This window comes from Macrotis lagotis, chromosome X (genome assembly GCF_037893015.1).
Source record: "Macrotis lagotis isolate mMagLag1 chromosome X, bilby.v1.9.chrom.fasta, whole genome shotgun sequence".
Lineage (NCBI taxonomy): Eukaryota > Metazoa > Chordata > Mammalia > Peramelemorphia > Peramelidae > Macrotis > Macrotis lagotis.
This window is the reverse complement of record NC_133666.1, coordinates 530,399,045-530,417,347: the sequence shown is the minus strand read 5'-3', so window position 1 is coordinate 530,417,347 and position 18,303 is coordinate 530,399,045. Positions and strand designations below refer to the sequence as shown.

The 18,303-nt window shown below is 40.7% G+C and overlaps 2 protein-coding genes across 6 annotated transcripts in view; one reads left to right on the top strand and one right to left on the bottom strand.

Moving 5' to 3' along the window:
- Window positions 1–657: 657 nt before the first annotated feature.
- PPP1R3G (protein phosphatase 1 regulatory subunit 3G) lies at window positions 658–12,146 on the top strand. Its single transcript, XM_074208473.1, has 2 exons — window positions 658–1,275; window positions 1,707–12,146. Exon 2 carries the CDS (start codon window positions 2,084–2,086, stop codon window positions 3,197–3,199), a length of 1,116 nt encoding a protein of 371 aa, XP_074064574.1. The 5' UTR covers window positions 658–1,275; window positions 1,707–2,083; the 3' UTR covers window positions 3,200–12,146.
- Window positions 12,147–13,428: 1,282 nt separating this feature from the next.
- LYRM4 (LYR motif containing 4) overlaps window positions 13,429–18,303 on the bottom strand; it is a 228,113-nt gene continuing 223,238 nt past the window's right edge. For 3 of the 5 annotated variants that reach the window (XM_074208468.1, XM_074208472.1, XM_074208470.1), the window contains one exon: window positions 14,407–18,303. This exon is cut by the window's right edge and continues 25,159 nt beyond it. Coding sequence is in view for 2 of the 5 variants with exons in the window: in XM_074208471.1 (XP_074064572.1) it covers window positions 14,332–14,400 (69 nt within the window). In the remaining 3 variants the exon portion in view is untranslated. The other 2 variants (XM_074208469.1, XM_074208471.1) reach the window with 2 other exon arrangements.

Genomic DNA, 18,303 nt, shown 5'->3' with positions numbered 1-18,303 from the left:
TCCTGCCTAGAGATAAGGGGGAAGGGGGAGTGCCTCCGGGTGTCTCTTCTCTCTGCCGCACAAGTCTGTCACCCGCCCCTTTAATCTTGATCTTGATTCCTGGCTCCTGCTTGCCCGAGGTGAGATAATTTTAGTGCAGAGCAGAGTTTTTGTTGGAAAATACTTATTAGAAAATCTTGCGCCTTCCTCCCATCTTTTCCCAACCTCTACATTCGTTAGTAGTTTCTCTTTCATCAAATGCGATTCCAGTATCCATCCCCTTCGCGTGTTTAAAGACTGCGGGGACGGAAGTGGAGACAAAAGTAAACTAAAGTGGGAGATGGAGGTGGGGGCGTCCTCCTTCTGGCCCTTCTGCTTGCCTAATGGCGCCATAAACTGTCCTTGCCAGAGCCAGCCTGGGCTGGGGGGTGGACGAGGGTTCGCAGGGTCACGGAACACCGCGTCTGGCCGAGGGCGAGTCCTTTGGACCGAGGCCAGGATGAAGAGGCGCCTAGGGAGATGGGCGCTGGGGCGGCAGCTCCCCGGGCCCCCTTTCTCCTCTCCCCTCTCCCCCCGGCCCAGTCCTGCTTCCCTTCTCCGGGCTGGCCCGGGCCCCGCCACAGAGCAGACTGCGTATAGCCCTGGAGGCTGGTCTGCTGGCCAGCGCCCCATGGGGGGACCGGGCTACGTGGTTGGTTTGGGGTTGTAGACTTGCGCGCAGTCTAGGAGGAAGGGAAAAGGGGGGAGGGGAAGTACGTGCTCTGAAGTCGGTGCTCAATGTCTTACTGAACTTTCTCAGCCTCAAAAGGTCTCCTCCTTCCCGACACACCCCCCTGCTCGGTTTAGCACCCCCCCTTCCAGATGGGCTTCCGCAAAGAGCTCCAAATTCGGCCTTTCCTTTGCCTTCCCACTCTCCTCTCCGGAGCCGAAAAGGAAGATTGGTCCAGGCACGGCGAGCGTCCTCTTAAAGAGAGACTGGGCTCTCCCGTCGCTTTTCTCCTGCTGTTGGTAGATAGCTCAGCGCCTCCGGGTTTTCGGAACCACTAGGAAAGAAAAAAAGTGGAGTGATGGGTAGTTTTGGTTGGAGAGAGGGCATGAAAGTATCCAGATGTGCCAGGAAAATCCATCTAGCCATCAAATCAATGCCACCCAGAAAAAAGCCACCCACTGACCTGGAGGACCTGAGCCTATATCTCTCCCTTTGAAGCCGTTTTCACTGGATGGGAGATGCATTCCCAGAATGGATTTCCCCTGCCCCGAATGGCCTTCCACTTGGGAGGAGGAAAACTACAGGAGGTAACGACTAACGGCCCCCAGCAAGGGGGTGTGCGGTTTTGACTGCTGCACTCAATCATCTGCGAAATTCTTCATTCACTTTATAAAATCAAATGTATACTGGGGAAAGTGAAAATGGCATAAACTACTCGGTCCCCAGACAATCACAGTAACTTTTTATACAAATCCTTTAAGATTTGTAAAGCAGCAGTGGAGTCAGGAGGACCTGAGTTCAAGTGCGACCTAGCGGTGTGGCCTTGGGCAAATCACTTAACCCCATTGACTTGCAAAAAAAAAAGTTTTGTAAAGCGCTTTACACGCTTCATCTTCTTAGAGCCACTCGATAATCATAGGAGGATGTTGTGGTTATCTTAGAGACTGAGCTAACAAGTTTCCTGCTGGTGTTCGAGGAAAATCAGCTGCCAAATAGTTTTATTCTTCTCTTATCTCAGGGTTATTCCACTGCGCCGCCCCAAAACCCCTCTGAAGTTGCGTACATGTTTTGAAGTGTCCCAGCTGAGCCATGTGAGTTGAACCCATCCCAGAAAACCTCGCCCCGGGAGGCCCTTCAGGTGAAGTCCCCTTCCCAGTAATCGGGTCCCTCCCACACACCATCAGAGGTTCGATCCTGGACCGGATCCATAGAAGGGCTATCCTTCCGTTGGATCCCTCCTCCCACCCCTGTTGCCCCCCTTTCCTCTGTCAGCTTCAGCTAAAACCCGGAGGCACCCAAGTGGAACAGCTCCTGGCTGGAGCCTCGGGCAGATTTGGGGGCTTGGGGGGGGGGGGGAGTCGAGTCCGAAAGGGTTTTCTTCCTCGCATCTAGTCCATGGAATCCCTCCGGTGGTTCAGCAGCCCGAGTTCGCCCAAGGGCCCGGGGGAGAGCCCCATCCAGGAGTCCCAAGGGGGCGCAGTCGGGGTCCGTGGTTCCACGGAGCCCCGGCCTCCCCAGATCCTGAGTCCGGAGCCTTCGGGGCCGACGCTGGCTGAGAAGAGCCCCGAGCCAGGGACCTCGCGACTAGATGGGGGCGGCGACGCCCCCGCCCGGAGCCCCCTCTCTCCGGCGGGGGGCAGCCCCCCGGGCCCCGAAGGGGATGCCAGCCTCTCGGAGCAGGAGCTGCCGGGCGCCCGTCGGGCCCGCTCCTTCTCGCTGCCCCCGGGCCCCGTCCCGGAGGAGGCCAGGCTGCTGCTGGGGGGTTCCCAGCCCGGGGGGGAGCCGCCCGGCTCCGGCGCCTGCTGCGCCAAGTGCAAGAAGCGGGTGCAGTTCGCCGACTCCCTGGGGCTCCGCCTGGCCAGCGTGAAGCACTTTACGGCGACCGAGGACCCGCAGGTGCCCCCGGCAGCGCTCGCCCGCCTGCGCGGCTGCCCCCCGCCGGAGCAGGACGCGGAGCCGCCCGGGGGCCTCGGGAGCCCCGCGCCCCCGCCGCGCCTGCAGCCCCTCTTCCAGCTGCCCGGGCTCGGCCGCGCCGCCCCCCGGCGCCTCCGGCTGCAGCGGGTGTGCCTGGAGCAGGTGGAGTGCGGCGCGCCGCCGGGCGGCCAGGTGTGGCACCACGACCAGGTGCGGGGCTGCGGCCGCGTGCTGCGCTGCGCCGGGCCCCGGCAGGTCACCGTGCGCTACACCTTCACCGAGTGGCGCTCCTTCCTGGACGTGGCCGCCACGCTGCTGCCCGGCCAGCCCGCCCCCACGGACGCGGACGCGCGGGGGCCCGCGGAGCCCGAGGACACGGAGCGCTTCCACTTCTGCCTGCAGCTGCCCCCGGGGCTGCTCAGGGGGGAGGAGGAGGAGGAGGAGGAGGAGGAGGCGGCGGCGCGGGGCGCGGCCGTCCACTTCGCGGTCTGCTACCGCTGCGCGCAGGGCGAGTTCTGGGACAACAACGCGGGGGCCAACTACACCCTGCGCCGCGCCCCCGCGCAGGGGACCCCCGGGGGCCCGGGGCCCCGCTGAGCCGCGCTCTCCGCCCCCTTCCTCTGCCTGTCTGGCGGCCGGACCGGAGACTTGGGGGGACTGGGCGGACCTGGAGAGGAAGGAGGCGGGGACGAGTCCCGGCCTCTCGGGGTTCTTGGTGACTTGCAGACTCCGGCTGGGAACTTTTTCGGGGAACTCCGTTTCTCACCCATAAACTCCTTGGGATTATTTTTTTTTTTTTGCGGGGGAGGAAGAGGGAAAAAGGAGCGTAAAGAAGCTTCCAAAGCAGTGCCTCAGTGGCTTGTTACCCAATGAGGTTGAAAATTGGGGAGAAGAGACCAACCGAGGTATGGGGACAACCCCTCTTTCTCCAAGCAAGGCGAATCTTGAGAAGAAAGAAAGTTGATGGAGAGTCTCCAGGAATACAACCAGAAGAGCTTTCTTTGCTATAGGGAAAGGATGCCCTGTAAAACACGAGACTGGAAAGTTGTTTTAACCAAAGGACGTTGCCCGTTTCTTATTCCTTGGAGATTATGGGCTAAAGTGGCCCAGAAAAAAAGGAGGAACTCTTAACAAGTAGTAAATGTTAGGAATGGTGGGCTCTGTCTACAGTCCTTGATGGGGTGCCCTAAAGCCGAGGGGGACATCTGTCCAGAGAATCCTGAAGGTTGGTCTGGACTTAGACGCATTCATTTTTGTTTTTTGTTTTTAGTTTTTTGCAAGGCAATGGGGTTAAGTGGCTTGCCCCAGACCACACAGCCAGTGTCTGAGGGCGAATTTGAACTCAGGTCCTCCTGACTTCAGGGCCGGTGCTCTATCTACTGTGCCACCTAGCCACCCCAACACATCTATTTTTCAGAAAAGTTTGTAGCACATGTAAATTTCTTCCACTGTGAACTGTAAGTGCCCAAGATTCTTTACCTCCACACTTGGAGCTGTATAGCTCACCCATTTTTGTATGAATGCTTTCCATACAAAAGCATTTTTTGAGAGCAAAGGGATGCCATTGAATTGTGTTTTCTACTTTTGCTGCCCTCAAGTTCTAAAAACCTTGACTGACAGGATTTGTCAGTTGATAATATATGCACTTTAATTATTCTCAGTGTTTGTAACATTTTGCTTCCCTCTTCCCCTTTCCCCAGTGTGGAAAAGCTCTGGTTTTCCATCATGCACTGAAATGCCTAATTTCTGAGAGCCATAACTAAAATATATATGTTTAATTGGAAGGCAACTACTTTTTTAAAAACAAACTCAGTTGAATATTTTGAAGTGTCAGTCATTTAGGTGACCCGTGTGCACAAGTGAAAAAAAAAAGTATTTCTCCTAGGTGTTCATAGACAGGGACTTATAACAGTAGCTAGATTACTGCTATTATTTAGTTCTGCCATTTGCAATTAGATATATTGTATTCACTTTGAAGAACAGGGACAAAAAAGCATTTGAAGGTTGTTTTACTGGAGGGAAGGCAGTTCAGTAATAACTTGACAGAAGATGATTGAAAGCCAGTCTAGAAAGTGAAATCAGTGACACATCTGTGCTTCTCAATTGCAACTGCTTTTATTGACCTAGGTTCTAAGACTGGCCTGACTTATTAATGCTTTTTTCTTGGCTGTCAGAAGTTAGAATTACAGTGTACCTAACCATCTATGTGTAACTAAATGAGGATGGTGGTCTTACTTAATGAGAAATCAAATTCACTTATCTGTCCTCACTAGTTTATGTCTTAGTTTCAGATTTCTCTAAATGGGACTCCATTCATTATTTGCCTGGTACAATGTGTGGAATGATAGCTATTTACAATATTTATGGGCATCCCTGCAACACTATGAAGAAACAGCAAGTTTAAAAAACATTCTATTGATATGAATTGTTCTTAATAAAGTACAGCCCTTATAATACAAGTTAATCTTTTCCTTAGTGGATTTTGCTACTTGCAATAAGTCTTTCATAAGTTTACATTAGCGATGATGGTTAGAATAAGCATTCCCATCAAAAACTCAAATCAGATGTTATTAATGTCATATATTATTAACTCAATAGTTCCATTTTTATTTCTAGTAATTTACAACAGAAAACAAACCAGAATATCTGAAGTATTATAGCATAAGCCATGTTTTCCATGGAGTCTTTGTAGCTTTATGGAAAACATGAATGTTGTATTTGATCTTTTCTTGTTTTAAAAGTATTTCAGAACTTTAGACTGTAGAGATATTCAGGAAATTTATTTTTGGACAAGTATCCTTCATCTTTATGGTTAGCATAAGCAAATATTACACTAAGGCCATGCATTGTAGTATTCAGAATCTACTATTTAAATGACATCAGATTAATTTCCATAAAATTAAAGTAATTAAATATTTTAATTATGGAGGGTTATGTACCCCACATCAACTCAAATTCAAAATAATTTAAGAATTGATTTGTAGCAACAGAAATTTAAACAAAATACTGTTATAACAAATGAGACTTTTTTAAAAAAAATAATTTTGGAAGTTTTTTTCATCCCTCTTAGATTATTTTATTATTACTAAAAAAAGGAGCCACATTTAAAAATTAATAGTACATAATATCAACATGCAAACTTAGCTAACAGCCAAAAGGTATCTTCAGTATTCTCTGGAAAAACTTGCAGACTAGTTTATAAAAACTACTTAACTGTGAAAAGCACTGTTAACACCCATGCCTTTTATGTAAATTTAGAATCATTTTTGCAAATTACTTGAAGTCACTTGAAAAATTTCAGTCAGTTTTATTTTCAAAAATATCAGTTTATATAGTAGATCACTTAAGTATTCTATTTAGTGAAATGTGAGATTTTAAGAGGGGCTAAAATGAGTAATTCAAAGCCTGTGTAGTGTTGTCTCTGAGGTAAAGGAATTGTATGTATTCCCAAACACATTAAAGAAATATATATATGTACAGTGGAGATGTATTTTTTGCAGCATTATTCCATCCCTTCTTCAGTAAATGCTATTGAGTTTATATTTTAATAATTTAAAATAGCCATGTAGCTCCAGTGACTAGAAATTGAATATCTTATTAACTAATTCTGCTTTGCTATTTTTTGTCATTGCTGGAACATAGAGACACATAACTTCCAGATGTCTGCTATTTCTGAGGTTAAGTGAATCTGCTACTGAATTTGAGCCTAAATGTTAAATGTCAGCAGTTATGTAATAGTGAAATTTTTCATCCATCAGTTATAAATCTTGGGGAAGAAATGGATAGACTTTAACTAAATTTCTCCAGGAGGATTCAAGGGGGATCCAGCCTAGTGAATTGATTCCCTCAAATGTCTTAGTTTCTGATTAGCTAGTTCCATGGATCAAAAAGTAAAGAGCTGAATACTTAATAAATTGTTATGCGATGAACTTAAAAACTTAAAACTTTTTTTTAACAAGGGCACCAAAATGCAGCTTCAAAGATTATTGGATATTGGAGCTAGAAGAAATTTTAGACATTCATCCAGTTTAATCCCACTTGCTATCTGTCAGATGTGGAAACAGATCTAGACAGATGAAGAAATATAACTAGTGAAAGGTAGCTCCTGAACAAAAGTTTGGGGAAACCTGAGAGTCAGAGAGGCAGGGTCTGCAAATAGAAGCTGTAGTTAAGATCCTATATCTGCTATATCTGCAATGAGGATGTTTTTACCTTTCAACTGTTACTTCCTTGGGTGGTCATAAATATTAATCAGTTTTCTCATATCAATGAATCAACAAGCAATGATGGACTAGGTGCTGGGAATACAAATGAAAAGATCAAATATTCCCTCCCCTCAAGCAGCTTACATTCCATCCCGATTTTTCTAATCAGGATTTTTGATGATTTTTGGTAAATTGCTCTGGGCTTCAATTTCCTCATCTGTAAAATAAAGAGATAGGACAAGAAGGTCCCTAAGGTCAAGTCTACTCCTGGTGTTCTCAACCCCTTTCTTCATTCTGACATTCAAGAAATTCTTACCTTTGAAATTCGGATTCTTTTCTTTATCCCTACCATAAAATGTCAAATCACACTGAAGCAGAGATTTCCTGTTCTATTATTGAAAAGGTACAATTTATTTCTACTCATCTTGTAAAAAACATCCTTTCTCAGGCAGGGAAATATAAAAACCAGTGCATGGGTAATTTTAGAATGTTAATTTTGGTTTTGAAGTCCTGACTCAGTTTGATGTTTTATTTCTTCATAGTTATGTGGATTTATAGCACTTGTAGGATTGTTGTGATTTCTATCATGTGCTGCCTGTCAATGCTGCTAATAATGTCCAGATGGAGGGAAGTCATTGTTTCTGTTTCTCTGAAATGAAAGAAGTTGTCAGGTCTTCTGCAGCGGGTAGGTTTGCAATTCCACATTTACATATGGGCTGGGAATATATAATTTCTAGATTGGAAGAGGAGTCCTGTAGTAGCAGTAGTTAGTCCTGAAGAAGAATTCAGACAAATGACACAAATAAACTGTAGTCCATTCACCTTCAGATCAATCCCTGCCCCCAAAAGTCCCAGAAGTCTAGGCAGAATTCTGAGTTAAGGTGATAAGGATTGATAATGGGTTAAGTGAAATCAATAGGGAAAAGAGTTGAGAGGAACCTAACAGTTGGATTTTTTCTACTTGTGTCCTCTCCTTCCTTCCATATGAAAAAGTGCCAGTTACCTTCTAGGCAAATGGGCAAATATCCAGATGCTTTCTGGGAGAGGATGACCCTGGCCATATGTTCAAGACCATGTAACAGATGTGATTAACCATTATTCAAGGTCAGAAGGAAAGAGCTAATATGACTTTCTTGATCATTGTCATCTAATTGTCTCTAAAGAAGTCTCAAAAACACTTTAATTAATATTCCATTTAATGACCATTAATTCAAAGTCAAGAGGTCTGTAGCCTTTTTTTTTCCCTGCCTGCTTTTTGGATCAATAATACTCCTCTGAAGCTGTTAAGCCCTTTTAGCATTTTCAGGAGACTTTGCATTTGTGTTTTGAAGAGTAATTTTCCAACCTTGACTGGTTATGAACAGGCCCCTTTTGGCAAGAAGAAACTGAGCAGTATCTCAAATATACATTCAGAAAGGTCTAACATCAGAGTGGTTGGGGATAGGCATGAGGATTAAAAGAAAATAAGCAGTATCTTCAAGTAAGCAATCAGGATAGAGACTTCAATTAGAAAATGTACTTAAAAACAAACATCACTGGAAACACAGAAATCATTTGGGGATAACTAATGGAAATGAGTTTTGTTTTTAAACAGATCAGTCAGTGAGATCCCTCGGCTGATGGTGTTTACCCATTTCATTTATGGTGTTAGTATTGCTTAGCCCCCTGTCTTTTAAATAGTTTATCTGATCTCATTTATAGAGGGCAGCAAATAAAGATTTAAAAGAATTCTTCTGATGCTTTTTGGAATGTCAAATAAGGGCTGAAAAACGCAAACTGAGTAAACTAGAACCAGGAGTCTAAAATAAGTTGTTTGGAGCATTTAGATGTTTTTGAGTTTAAAAATTCATGACCACCTTTTCTTGCAGATATTTTTTTTATACAGTTATGTGTATCGAGGGAGCATACTGCTAGAGCCGAGGAGGATTTACATACATGAAGACAGGAGTAGTTTTTTTAAATGGATCTTTTCTTCTTCACCCACTACTATCTAGGTATATGGTTTCAACACTTCTCTTGGGGGAGACACCTTGCTGCCACAGCCATTCCAGGGCAGTAAAAGTGTCTTTCCCCATACTAAGTGATTGCAAAGAGTCATTATTATCAGTTGACAGTCTCATTCTCTAAATTCTTGCCTTGTATTTTAGGGAGCCCAAACCACATTAACATTTTGCTTTCATTTTTGTTCATGAACAATGCAGTATCCATTTTTAAAAAAAAATCAACTTCCCAACCAGGAAACAGGATGGACCCAGGCATGACCCTGTTTCATAATTCAAGTAAATAACCCTAGCTTAAGTCTAGGTTCTCATTAAATTGTGATTTTTCTTTTGAAGTCATAGGTTTTTGAAATATTAAATTATTCTTTCATTTTGCCTTTTGATTTCCATGTTTTTATCTAGACACTGAATAATCATTTATGAAAAGCCTATTATCTGTAGAGTACTATTCTAGGCCTGGGGAGAGGGAAGAATACAAAGTTTGGTTAGGGCAGTCCCTATCCTCGGAGAGGTTTCAGTCTAGAAGTGGGGTGTGCAAACACATACTCTGTATACCTAGGCAACAAAATACATTCTATGGTGAAAGAATTATTTGATACATATTTTAAAAAGCTTTTACATTAAATCACAACTACAAATGTTTAAGAAAGTTTTTACATTAAATCACAACTAGAAATAGATCTCTCTGTTAATGGGAACTTTGTTGTACTACTTAGCAGCAAGGCATGATAAAAGTGGATTTATTTGCATGGCAGCAGGGTTTATAGGAACACATTCTTTTGAAAACTGGCTTAACATCATGGAACAGTGTCTACTAAAGGAATGAATTAAATTCAGTTCTGTTCAGTAGGTTCATGGTAGAATAAATGCCTTTTGCAAATATTCTTCCATTATTCCAAGCACAGTGATTTTTGATGTCTAGACATCCTGGTTCTTCTTCATCTCCAATTCTGCTTTTGAGATCTCGAAGTAAAACTTTGTTGTTGTTTTTAGTAGAATTTGACATTCTGTGACTCTCAGAATTTTCTTAGCAAAGATACTGGAGTGGTTTGCCATTTTCTTCTCCAGCACATTTTACAGATGAGGAAACTGAGGCAAACAGGGTGAAGTGACTTGCCCAGAGTCACACACCTAGTATCTGAGGCCAAATTTGAACTCAGGAAGATGAGCCTTCCTGCCTCCAGGCCTGGTACTCTAACCACTGAATCACCTAGATACTTGGGTTAAAGTCCTAGATCTGACTCTATCTGAGTTCTCTGGGGCCTTAAAGTTCTATAAGAATGCAAATGATTACTATTATTTCTGGGACTCCCACCACAAGTCAATGTTGGAATGATTTTTAGGATATATATTTCTTTAGAAAACCTTACCATTGAGGTACAGTAGAAAGGCCAGAAGAAGTGGTAAAGAACCACCAGGCCGATTCATTCAGAACCTTCTCCTCTGCCAAAGTATACCTGTGTGTTGCAATCCCTGGTGATTTTTGCTTAGCTCAGGAATAGGAGTAGGAGGCACTGGTCTGATCAAACAGTCATTTTGGCCTCTGCCACCAGCCAATTTACTCACTAGCACAACAAATGTGAATTTTTCAAACTTGGAATTTGAACTGTCTGAGTAATTACTTTCTGGTAATATCTAAGAAGCAAGGTCCCTTATAAAGAGGCTTCAGATAATATAAAGGGAAAGGTACTAAATAGAATTATAGTAAAAGCCTATAAAAAAAACACCTTTTCATTATAAAATAGCATGCTTTCAGATGTATAAGTTAGGGAGCTCTTAATTTAGTAAATCAAAGTTCATTCAATCACATTCAGCAGTTTTCTATTTATCCTACCAAGAGCATCACCCCCCCCCTTTTTTAAACTGTTGGTGCTGTAATTTTCCTTATGTGTTCTTTCTTATCTCAAGTGTTTTAAATTCTGTTTCTTTGGGGTCAAAGGATGCAATTTAACTTAACCAGGTATGAGGCTGGAATTCTGAATGTCTTAAATGCTCTCTTTATATTCTGCCTTCTCCATCTCGTGTTTCTGACTTGTTGGTGAGAATATTCTAGGCTCTGTCTCTGGCAGGAGCTACCCAGGCAGACAGCAATGGTAACCATCAAACTTTTGGACTGTTATAAGAACCTTTTGGCAAACTTTTTATTTTCACAAACACATCAGTAACAAGATTAAGGCTACTATTTAACTATTTTATATTAATTTTGTGTAATTACCTGAAACTTTAGGGAATTTTTTTCTAATGTGAAAGTAATGTACTTAACTTTAGTTTTAGGATTCACCAGTGAGATTTGCCAAGTGAACATCACCTTATGTGATTAATTTTGAAGCTGTTTATTAAAGTTTAAAAATGCTGGAAGCAAAATACGCTGTTAACTTTCCTTCTGGATTTTTAAAAGGTCAGAGATGTCCTTGTAGTTTAAAAATACTTCTCCTTTTCTCAGACACTTTTACACTCTCTGTATGCCCCAATATTCTGAATTAATTTTATTTTGTGCTACACTGAAAAAAAACTAGTGAATTTGCTGTTCTGGTATGAATAAAGATATTTGGTAAATCAAGTTTTTTGTTTTATTTGGTACAGTAATGTGTAAGAGCTCTGACAAATGTTATACTTCATTCTTGAAGACCATGGCATCAGGGAAGTGATGTCATGACAAGCACATGAAATGGGGGTTTTCCTGGGCTAAGTTACCAGTCTCACTTTTTCCTCTAGACCCATCTGGGTCTAGTGGCCGGATCCGAAATTAGGACAACCGGAGATGGCTCTGGATTCCAGGCAAGACATGATAGGGGCATGTGATTGTGTGGGTAGGGAGAAGGGGACTGAGACAAGAGGTCGAATCAACATGATTTGCTCACTGTTTAAATGTTGTAGGTGAAGAAGATATCAAGGACGAATGACCCCAAATAAGAAGGAGGATGCCCTTACTAAAAATAGGGAAGCTTGAAGAAGGGGTAAGTTTACCAGACCATCATCAGTTCTAGTTTAGACTTCTTTAGATAAGGATGAAGAACCCTCCAGAAAGACCTTCTGGCAGGCAGACAATGATGCAGGATTGACAAATCAAGATGGGGGTTGTGTGGAGATTTCAGATTTATCTGCATGCAGATGATATTTGAGACCAAAGTAGTAAAGGAGCTCATCACAGCCTCTTCCCCTACTAAAATTCCATTCCCTCATGCAGGTGACCTTTGCAAAATCTTAGAAGAATGATCTGCAATGAAGTGAATTCACACCAAGAATTTTTTAGTGATGGCTTGAGTTAGTAAAATCTAGTTAATCAACAAATTAATAAATACTATGAGAGATGTTTAGAAGGCTTACTGCTAACAAGAACTTGGGCCAAAAAAAGGGGGGGGGGGAGAGGGAAGGAGGGTGGAAGAGACAGGGAGAGGGAGAGAGAGAAACTGGATTGACCCCTTTTCCATTGCTAAGGTCCCTCCTAAGCTCTAACATGCTATGATCTTAAATTAAAAAACCAGCTCACTGGTAGGTTTGCTATTTTAGGTCCTGTAAATATTTATATGATTCTATCCCAAGCCCTGAGTCATTAATAATACATTTACTCAGCATAATATACAAATGTAAGAGGAAATTGGAAAAATGTTTTAACCTGATTTTCCTACTGATTCTTTCTGAACTTCTCAAAACCAGTGAAAATGTTTAAGAATCTGAGTTCACTTTTGTTCTCCTCAAGCTAAAAGCATTTATGGGTACAAAAATGGTATTTTTGTTATCTGTAGATTAGAGGATTCATAGATTTACAGATGAAAGCGATAGTCCTCCTAGGTCACTTGAACTATCTCATTGTACAATGTAACCCCACAGAAATTTGATTGACTTAACTAAGGTCACATGTGTTATTAGTAGCAGATCTAGAATTTAAACTCAGATCTTCTAACTCATCATTATCATAATCCAAGCTAGCATTGATAAAGAACTTTAGAACTGCCAAGTATTTTAAAAATATTGCATTATTTTATCCTCTCAGGAAATCTTCAAGTGCTATTGTCATCTCTATTTTACAGATGAGGAAACTTGAGGCAGACAGATCCTTGCCCAGGATCACATTGAGTACAGGTCTGAGGATAAATCTGAACTCAACTCTTGAGTTTAGATCCATGACTCTATGTACTTTGTTACCTAACTACCTCAATCTAGTCCTTTTTTCTTTTTAAAATTAAAAAAATATATATTTTATTTGTTTTAATCAGATAAGATTTATCTTCTTACCAGCCTATTCTCCTCAACTGAGAATAGGAGAAAATGAATAACCATTACAAACTTGTGTAGTCAATCAAAGCCAATGTCCAAAAAAAAAAACAAAACCTGTCTCATTTTGCATTCTCCAGTCCTTCACTTCTGTTCAGGAAGTAGGAAGCAAGTTTTCCTAGAATCCTGGGAGGGGGGGTCATTTTGTTGATGAGAGTTAAGTATCATAGTATTTCAGCATATTTATGTACCATAACTTGTATAATCATTACCTAATTTAGTAGTATTTCCTCAGTATCTCTTCTAGTCTTTTTTCTCACAACTCTTTTTTTTGTTTATTTTTTTTTGAAAGGCAATGGGGTTAAGTGATTTGCTCAAGGCCACACAGCTAAGTAAGCATTAAGTATCTGAGGCCACATTTGAACTCAGGTCCTCCTGACTCCAAGGAAGGCTAGTGAGTGCTCTAATCCACCTAGCTGCTCCTAGTCTTCTTTCTCAATGACATGGTTTCCTAAAGAAATATATCCTGCAAATCTTCCCACAGCCCAGTACATGTGGCAGGGTACCTAGAAATAATAGTAATCACTTGCATTCATAGAGCACTTTAAGAACAGAACAATGGCCCCATAGAACACACAGTAAGGGTCAAATCTAGGTCTCTATACTCTTAAGATGATAGCTCTTTCCACAATACCCTTCTTCCCTTTTCTCTAATGATTTCATTTATGGTGAAAGTAACTCTGGCATATATTCTCTGTGCTGGCTTCCTCAACTCAACTATTTTTGGACTTGCCCTCCCCCTACAGTGCCAGGCCTATGATACAGAGGAATTCTATTAGTATGAAACTGAAATGTTTTAAGATTTTAAGAAATTTTTAGAGACTAGTAGTCAAAAAGTAGAATGTAACCAGGTGTAGGTATAATTCAGCCAAGTGAGACTGATAAATTCATTTGGAGTAGAAAGCAATGGAGGACAAGTGAGGCCACATCTTACATACATTTTTTTTTATTTTCAAAAGGACTGAGAAACACAGTTTTGGAATATTCTCTATAAGAGGTAATGAACTAGAACATGAAGGTGAAAAAAATATAATAGACAGACTAATTTGATTGAGCTCCAGCCATATTGACCAGCACATGAGCCATAGGAATTCCAAAAGATTGGAAACATTTTTCAGTTTTTCAGCTTCTATTGGCAGAGAACAATGTCTTTTTAAAGGTGATGTAAGAGGCAACAGAAAGTATGAGGGTGTAGTCTCCTGCTGTTACTGATGGTCCGTGGCTGTTGCTAGAGAGTCATCCAACTTGATTAGGTCCTGGGTTGCTTCTGATTCTCAATAATAAGCTTGTCGGTTGAGTATAATTCACTAATGTGGGTCTGAAAGCAAATGAAAGACATGTTAAGTGAGAGGGCTTATTGGAAGAGGGTGTGCAGTTCAAAAGAAAAAGTAAAGAAGATATCAAACATTTTAAAATTCAGGTTAAAATTCACCATTTATCTCCTTTTGAAAAGTACTTTGAATCATCTGTTTATTCATCACATCATCTTTTTACTTGGTGTAGCCCTTAGTCTTGAAATTATACTCTTACTTTGAAATGAAAATCTAGAAAAAATATTCTTTATGTGCAATTTCTTTCATTTTTTTCCTCTCTCTCTCTCTCTCTCTCTCTCTCTCTCTCACTCACACACAGGTACGTTCTTCCCCCTGTACTGAGATCGAAATCATAGGTATAATTTTATTTTCTTTTACTGTCTTTCAAGTTCTTTAAGAGCATCTTCATGAAGAGTTGCATTAGATTCACAGTTGGAGGAAAAATGAGCTAAGTCAATATTGCCATAAACCAAACTACTTTGCTGATAAGTAAAAGTAACTGAATTTTCCTCTGCTGTTTTATTATGATGGCTCAGGGGACAGGAATGAAGAGCCAGGGAGGAGGAGGATACTATGAAGGGAGAATGGGGGGAGAATGATGCAGGTAGGAAGAGAAATCAGTTTTTTAAAATTCATAGGTTTTATGAAATGAGGACCTTTGATAGTGAATATATTTGTTCCCCCCAAACCTTCGTTTAGTTTTAACTTCCCTATCACTGTGAAGAGTACCAATATCCTCCCAGTTACTCCTTTGCAACATAGAAGTCATTCTTGACTCTTCACTCTTTTTCCCTTTACATAGCAATCAGTTGTTCATTTCTGTCATTTTAGATTCTTAACATCGTTCAAATACATTCCCTTCTTTTCTCTGACATTGCTATTACCCTGGTGCAGGCCACTCAACACCTCCTCTCCTCTCTGGACTAATGACATAGTATATTGGCTGGTCTCTCTAATCCAAGTCACTTCCCACTCTAGTCTCTCTTTACTCAGCTTTTAAATTTATCTTTCTTTAAAATGGCATTCTATTTTTTCCAATTATATGTAAAAATAATTTTAACACTACTTTTTAAAATTTTTGAATTCCAAATTTTCCCTCCTTCATTACTCCCTAAGAGAGTAATCAATTTGATAAAGGTTTTATGTGTGCAATAATGTAAAACATATTTCTATATTAGTCATGTTGTGACAGAAGAATTTACCAAAACATCAGTTTGCAAAAGAAAAAAAAAAACCCCAAAATTTAAAAGTGAAAATAATATACTTCTATCTGCATTCAGACTCCATAGTTATTTCTCTGGATATAGATGTTATTGTCTATCACAAGCAGTCCATACTGGGTAATGAAGATAGAAAGAAATCTAGGACTGTTTCCTGTGTTTTTTTTTTTCTGTTAACTTACTTTTCTAAGTGGACAAATCTTCAACGAAAATTATGTTGCCCTGAATTTTCATGTAGGGCATTAAAAATGTCCTATCCTTTTCAACTTTAGTAATTTCAATTGAAGGTAAAATCAGAACAATCTGCAAACAACACTTAAAAGTAAGTTCATCACTGCTTAGAACAATTGTATTATTCAAATGTACAAAGAATCTCCTTGCCTACTGAGTCAAATATAGATCACTCCCATAAAATAAAGACTGCACCCTTCATATGGGATCTCTTTAAAAGGAAAAAAAAAACTATACACACATGTATGCACAGGAATACACTGTTATTAAAAATAACATCACTTATGCAGTACATGGTAGAAGCATAACCTTTGACTTATAATTCCTATTTGTAGGCATCTACTCCAAGAGTATCAAGGATAAATAAAGGTCTCTCCCACAATAAAATATTCAAAGCAATACTTCTATAGTAGTAAAGAACTTGGAACAATATTCACAGTCGATCTTAGTTGATTTGTTGCCTAGTTTTGTTGACCTGCTTGTTTTCCCTTTCCTTTTAAATTCTTTATTCTAAGGGACAGATCACTGGATGGGGAAAGGTAAGTTACATAATTAAAAAAAATAGAGTACTAAGAATATTCTGACAAATATTAGCAACTTAAAATGGAAAGATAAACTAAACTGGTTTGTGCAGTTAGTAGAGGAAGTCCCCATTAGATATGGCGAGAATACTCGACTTGCTTTTAAATTTTATTTTAAGATGATTTCTATCCTACTATTAGCCCATGTTATTAAAAGTGAAGTTTAGAAACTCCATACAGACTTGAGAAAAATTATGTATTTCTATTTCTTGGCTCTTTAAATAAGACACAGTACCTAATTACAGTGCTGTGAGAGGAAGGGGTGAAATCCAACAAGTTATTTTGCCATTATTAAAGAGAACAGACATCTGTTCCCAAGGATATGCATAACACAGTTGGGATGCAAGTCATTGTCCTGTGTGTGTTAAGAGTCACTCCTTCTGTTCAGTGGATTTGACTAGAAAGAGGACAAAGTTCTGGCCTCTCTTCTTGGCCCCCTTTTCTGACACCTGGCCAGATTTTAGAAGACAAAAGCCCCATTGACATAGCATCACACTTGTTTCGCATACTGACCATCCTAAAGGACTGGCATTTCCCATGGGGGATTCCTATTGCAAGATAAGTTAGTTGTGATTTGGAATGAAGTAATCTAGAGTCAAAATCATTCACAAGTATAGGAGATCAAACAAAAGACAGAATAGAAAACTGTAAGAAAATAAGTAGCTTCCAAGTTTTGCACATCTTAAAATCAAAATGTACATACCACCATACATTAGATGAAAATTCAATCTGACATGAGATTTTTATGTTTAGTTGAAGAGAAGAGAATGAAACGAAGCCTCATTAATAAACATGGTGTTAGAAATGTCATAAAGTTGAATGTATTAAAAAAAAAGCATTATTAAGCAGCATGTTTCAGGCTCTGTGCTGTGCCAATCTCTCCTTCAGTCTTTTTTTTTTTTTTAGATTTTTTGCAAGGCAAATGGGGTTAAGTGGCTTGCCCAAGGCCACACACCTAGGTAATTATTGTCTGAGACCAGATTTGAACCCAGGTACTCCTGACTCCAAGGCCGGTGCTTTATCCACTACGCCACCTAGCCGCCCCTCCTTCAGTCTTAATTCCTGAAATCTGTATTTGATATTTGTGTCTGATATTTGGACCCAACCTACCTTGCCAGTTTTCTCTTATATTATTCCCCTTCCCAAGCTCTACATTTTAATATAAGCAGAGTATTTATCATCTCTAATATAGTTATTTTTGCTCATCTGACTTGCCTTTCTTGAATAGTACATCATTTAACATTTCTAGGACAGGCATTGCAGATAGACAATGGGTCATGCAGAAGCAGACTCTTTTCCTCCATCTGTACTCTTCCTATCTTTGAGGTAAACTACATCCCTGATACTATTACTCAATGCTGTGGTGTTAACTAATGACTACAGAGTTAGGTGATAACGGCATAAGGAAACCTAGTCAGCTCTAGAAACCCTTCAAATTGTAAATTCAACAGTTCTTTAATGATAAGTGTACTTCTGCCTAGACTGAAAAGGGGGTTCTGGAAGAATGAAGACTTTAAGACTTAAAGGAATGAAATTCTAAGAGTAAAATACCATTTTTTTTTTCTTTTGGAAACCCTTCCGAGTATCCCTTTAAATCAGTCCTCATAAGAGACCTTATTTTATAATTTTTGCTTAATTTTGTTTCTTCTTTCATGGTTCAACCTTGGCATTTATTGTGCTTTCCCCATTTAGGGTCTTGATTGATAGTTTGCCCAATATACATAAGCACATATCAGACAGAACAAAGAGGGAACTCATTCAGATGAGGGTAAGAAGAATAGTAAGGGGATTCTATATCATGCCATTTAGAGACTAATCAAAGGAACTGGCAATATTCAATGTGAAGTAGCTCTTTGGATGTCTTCTATGTAAGGGG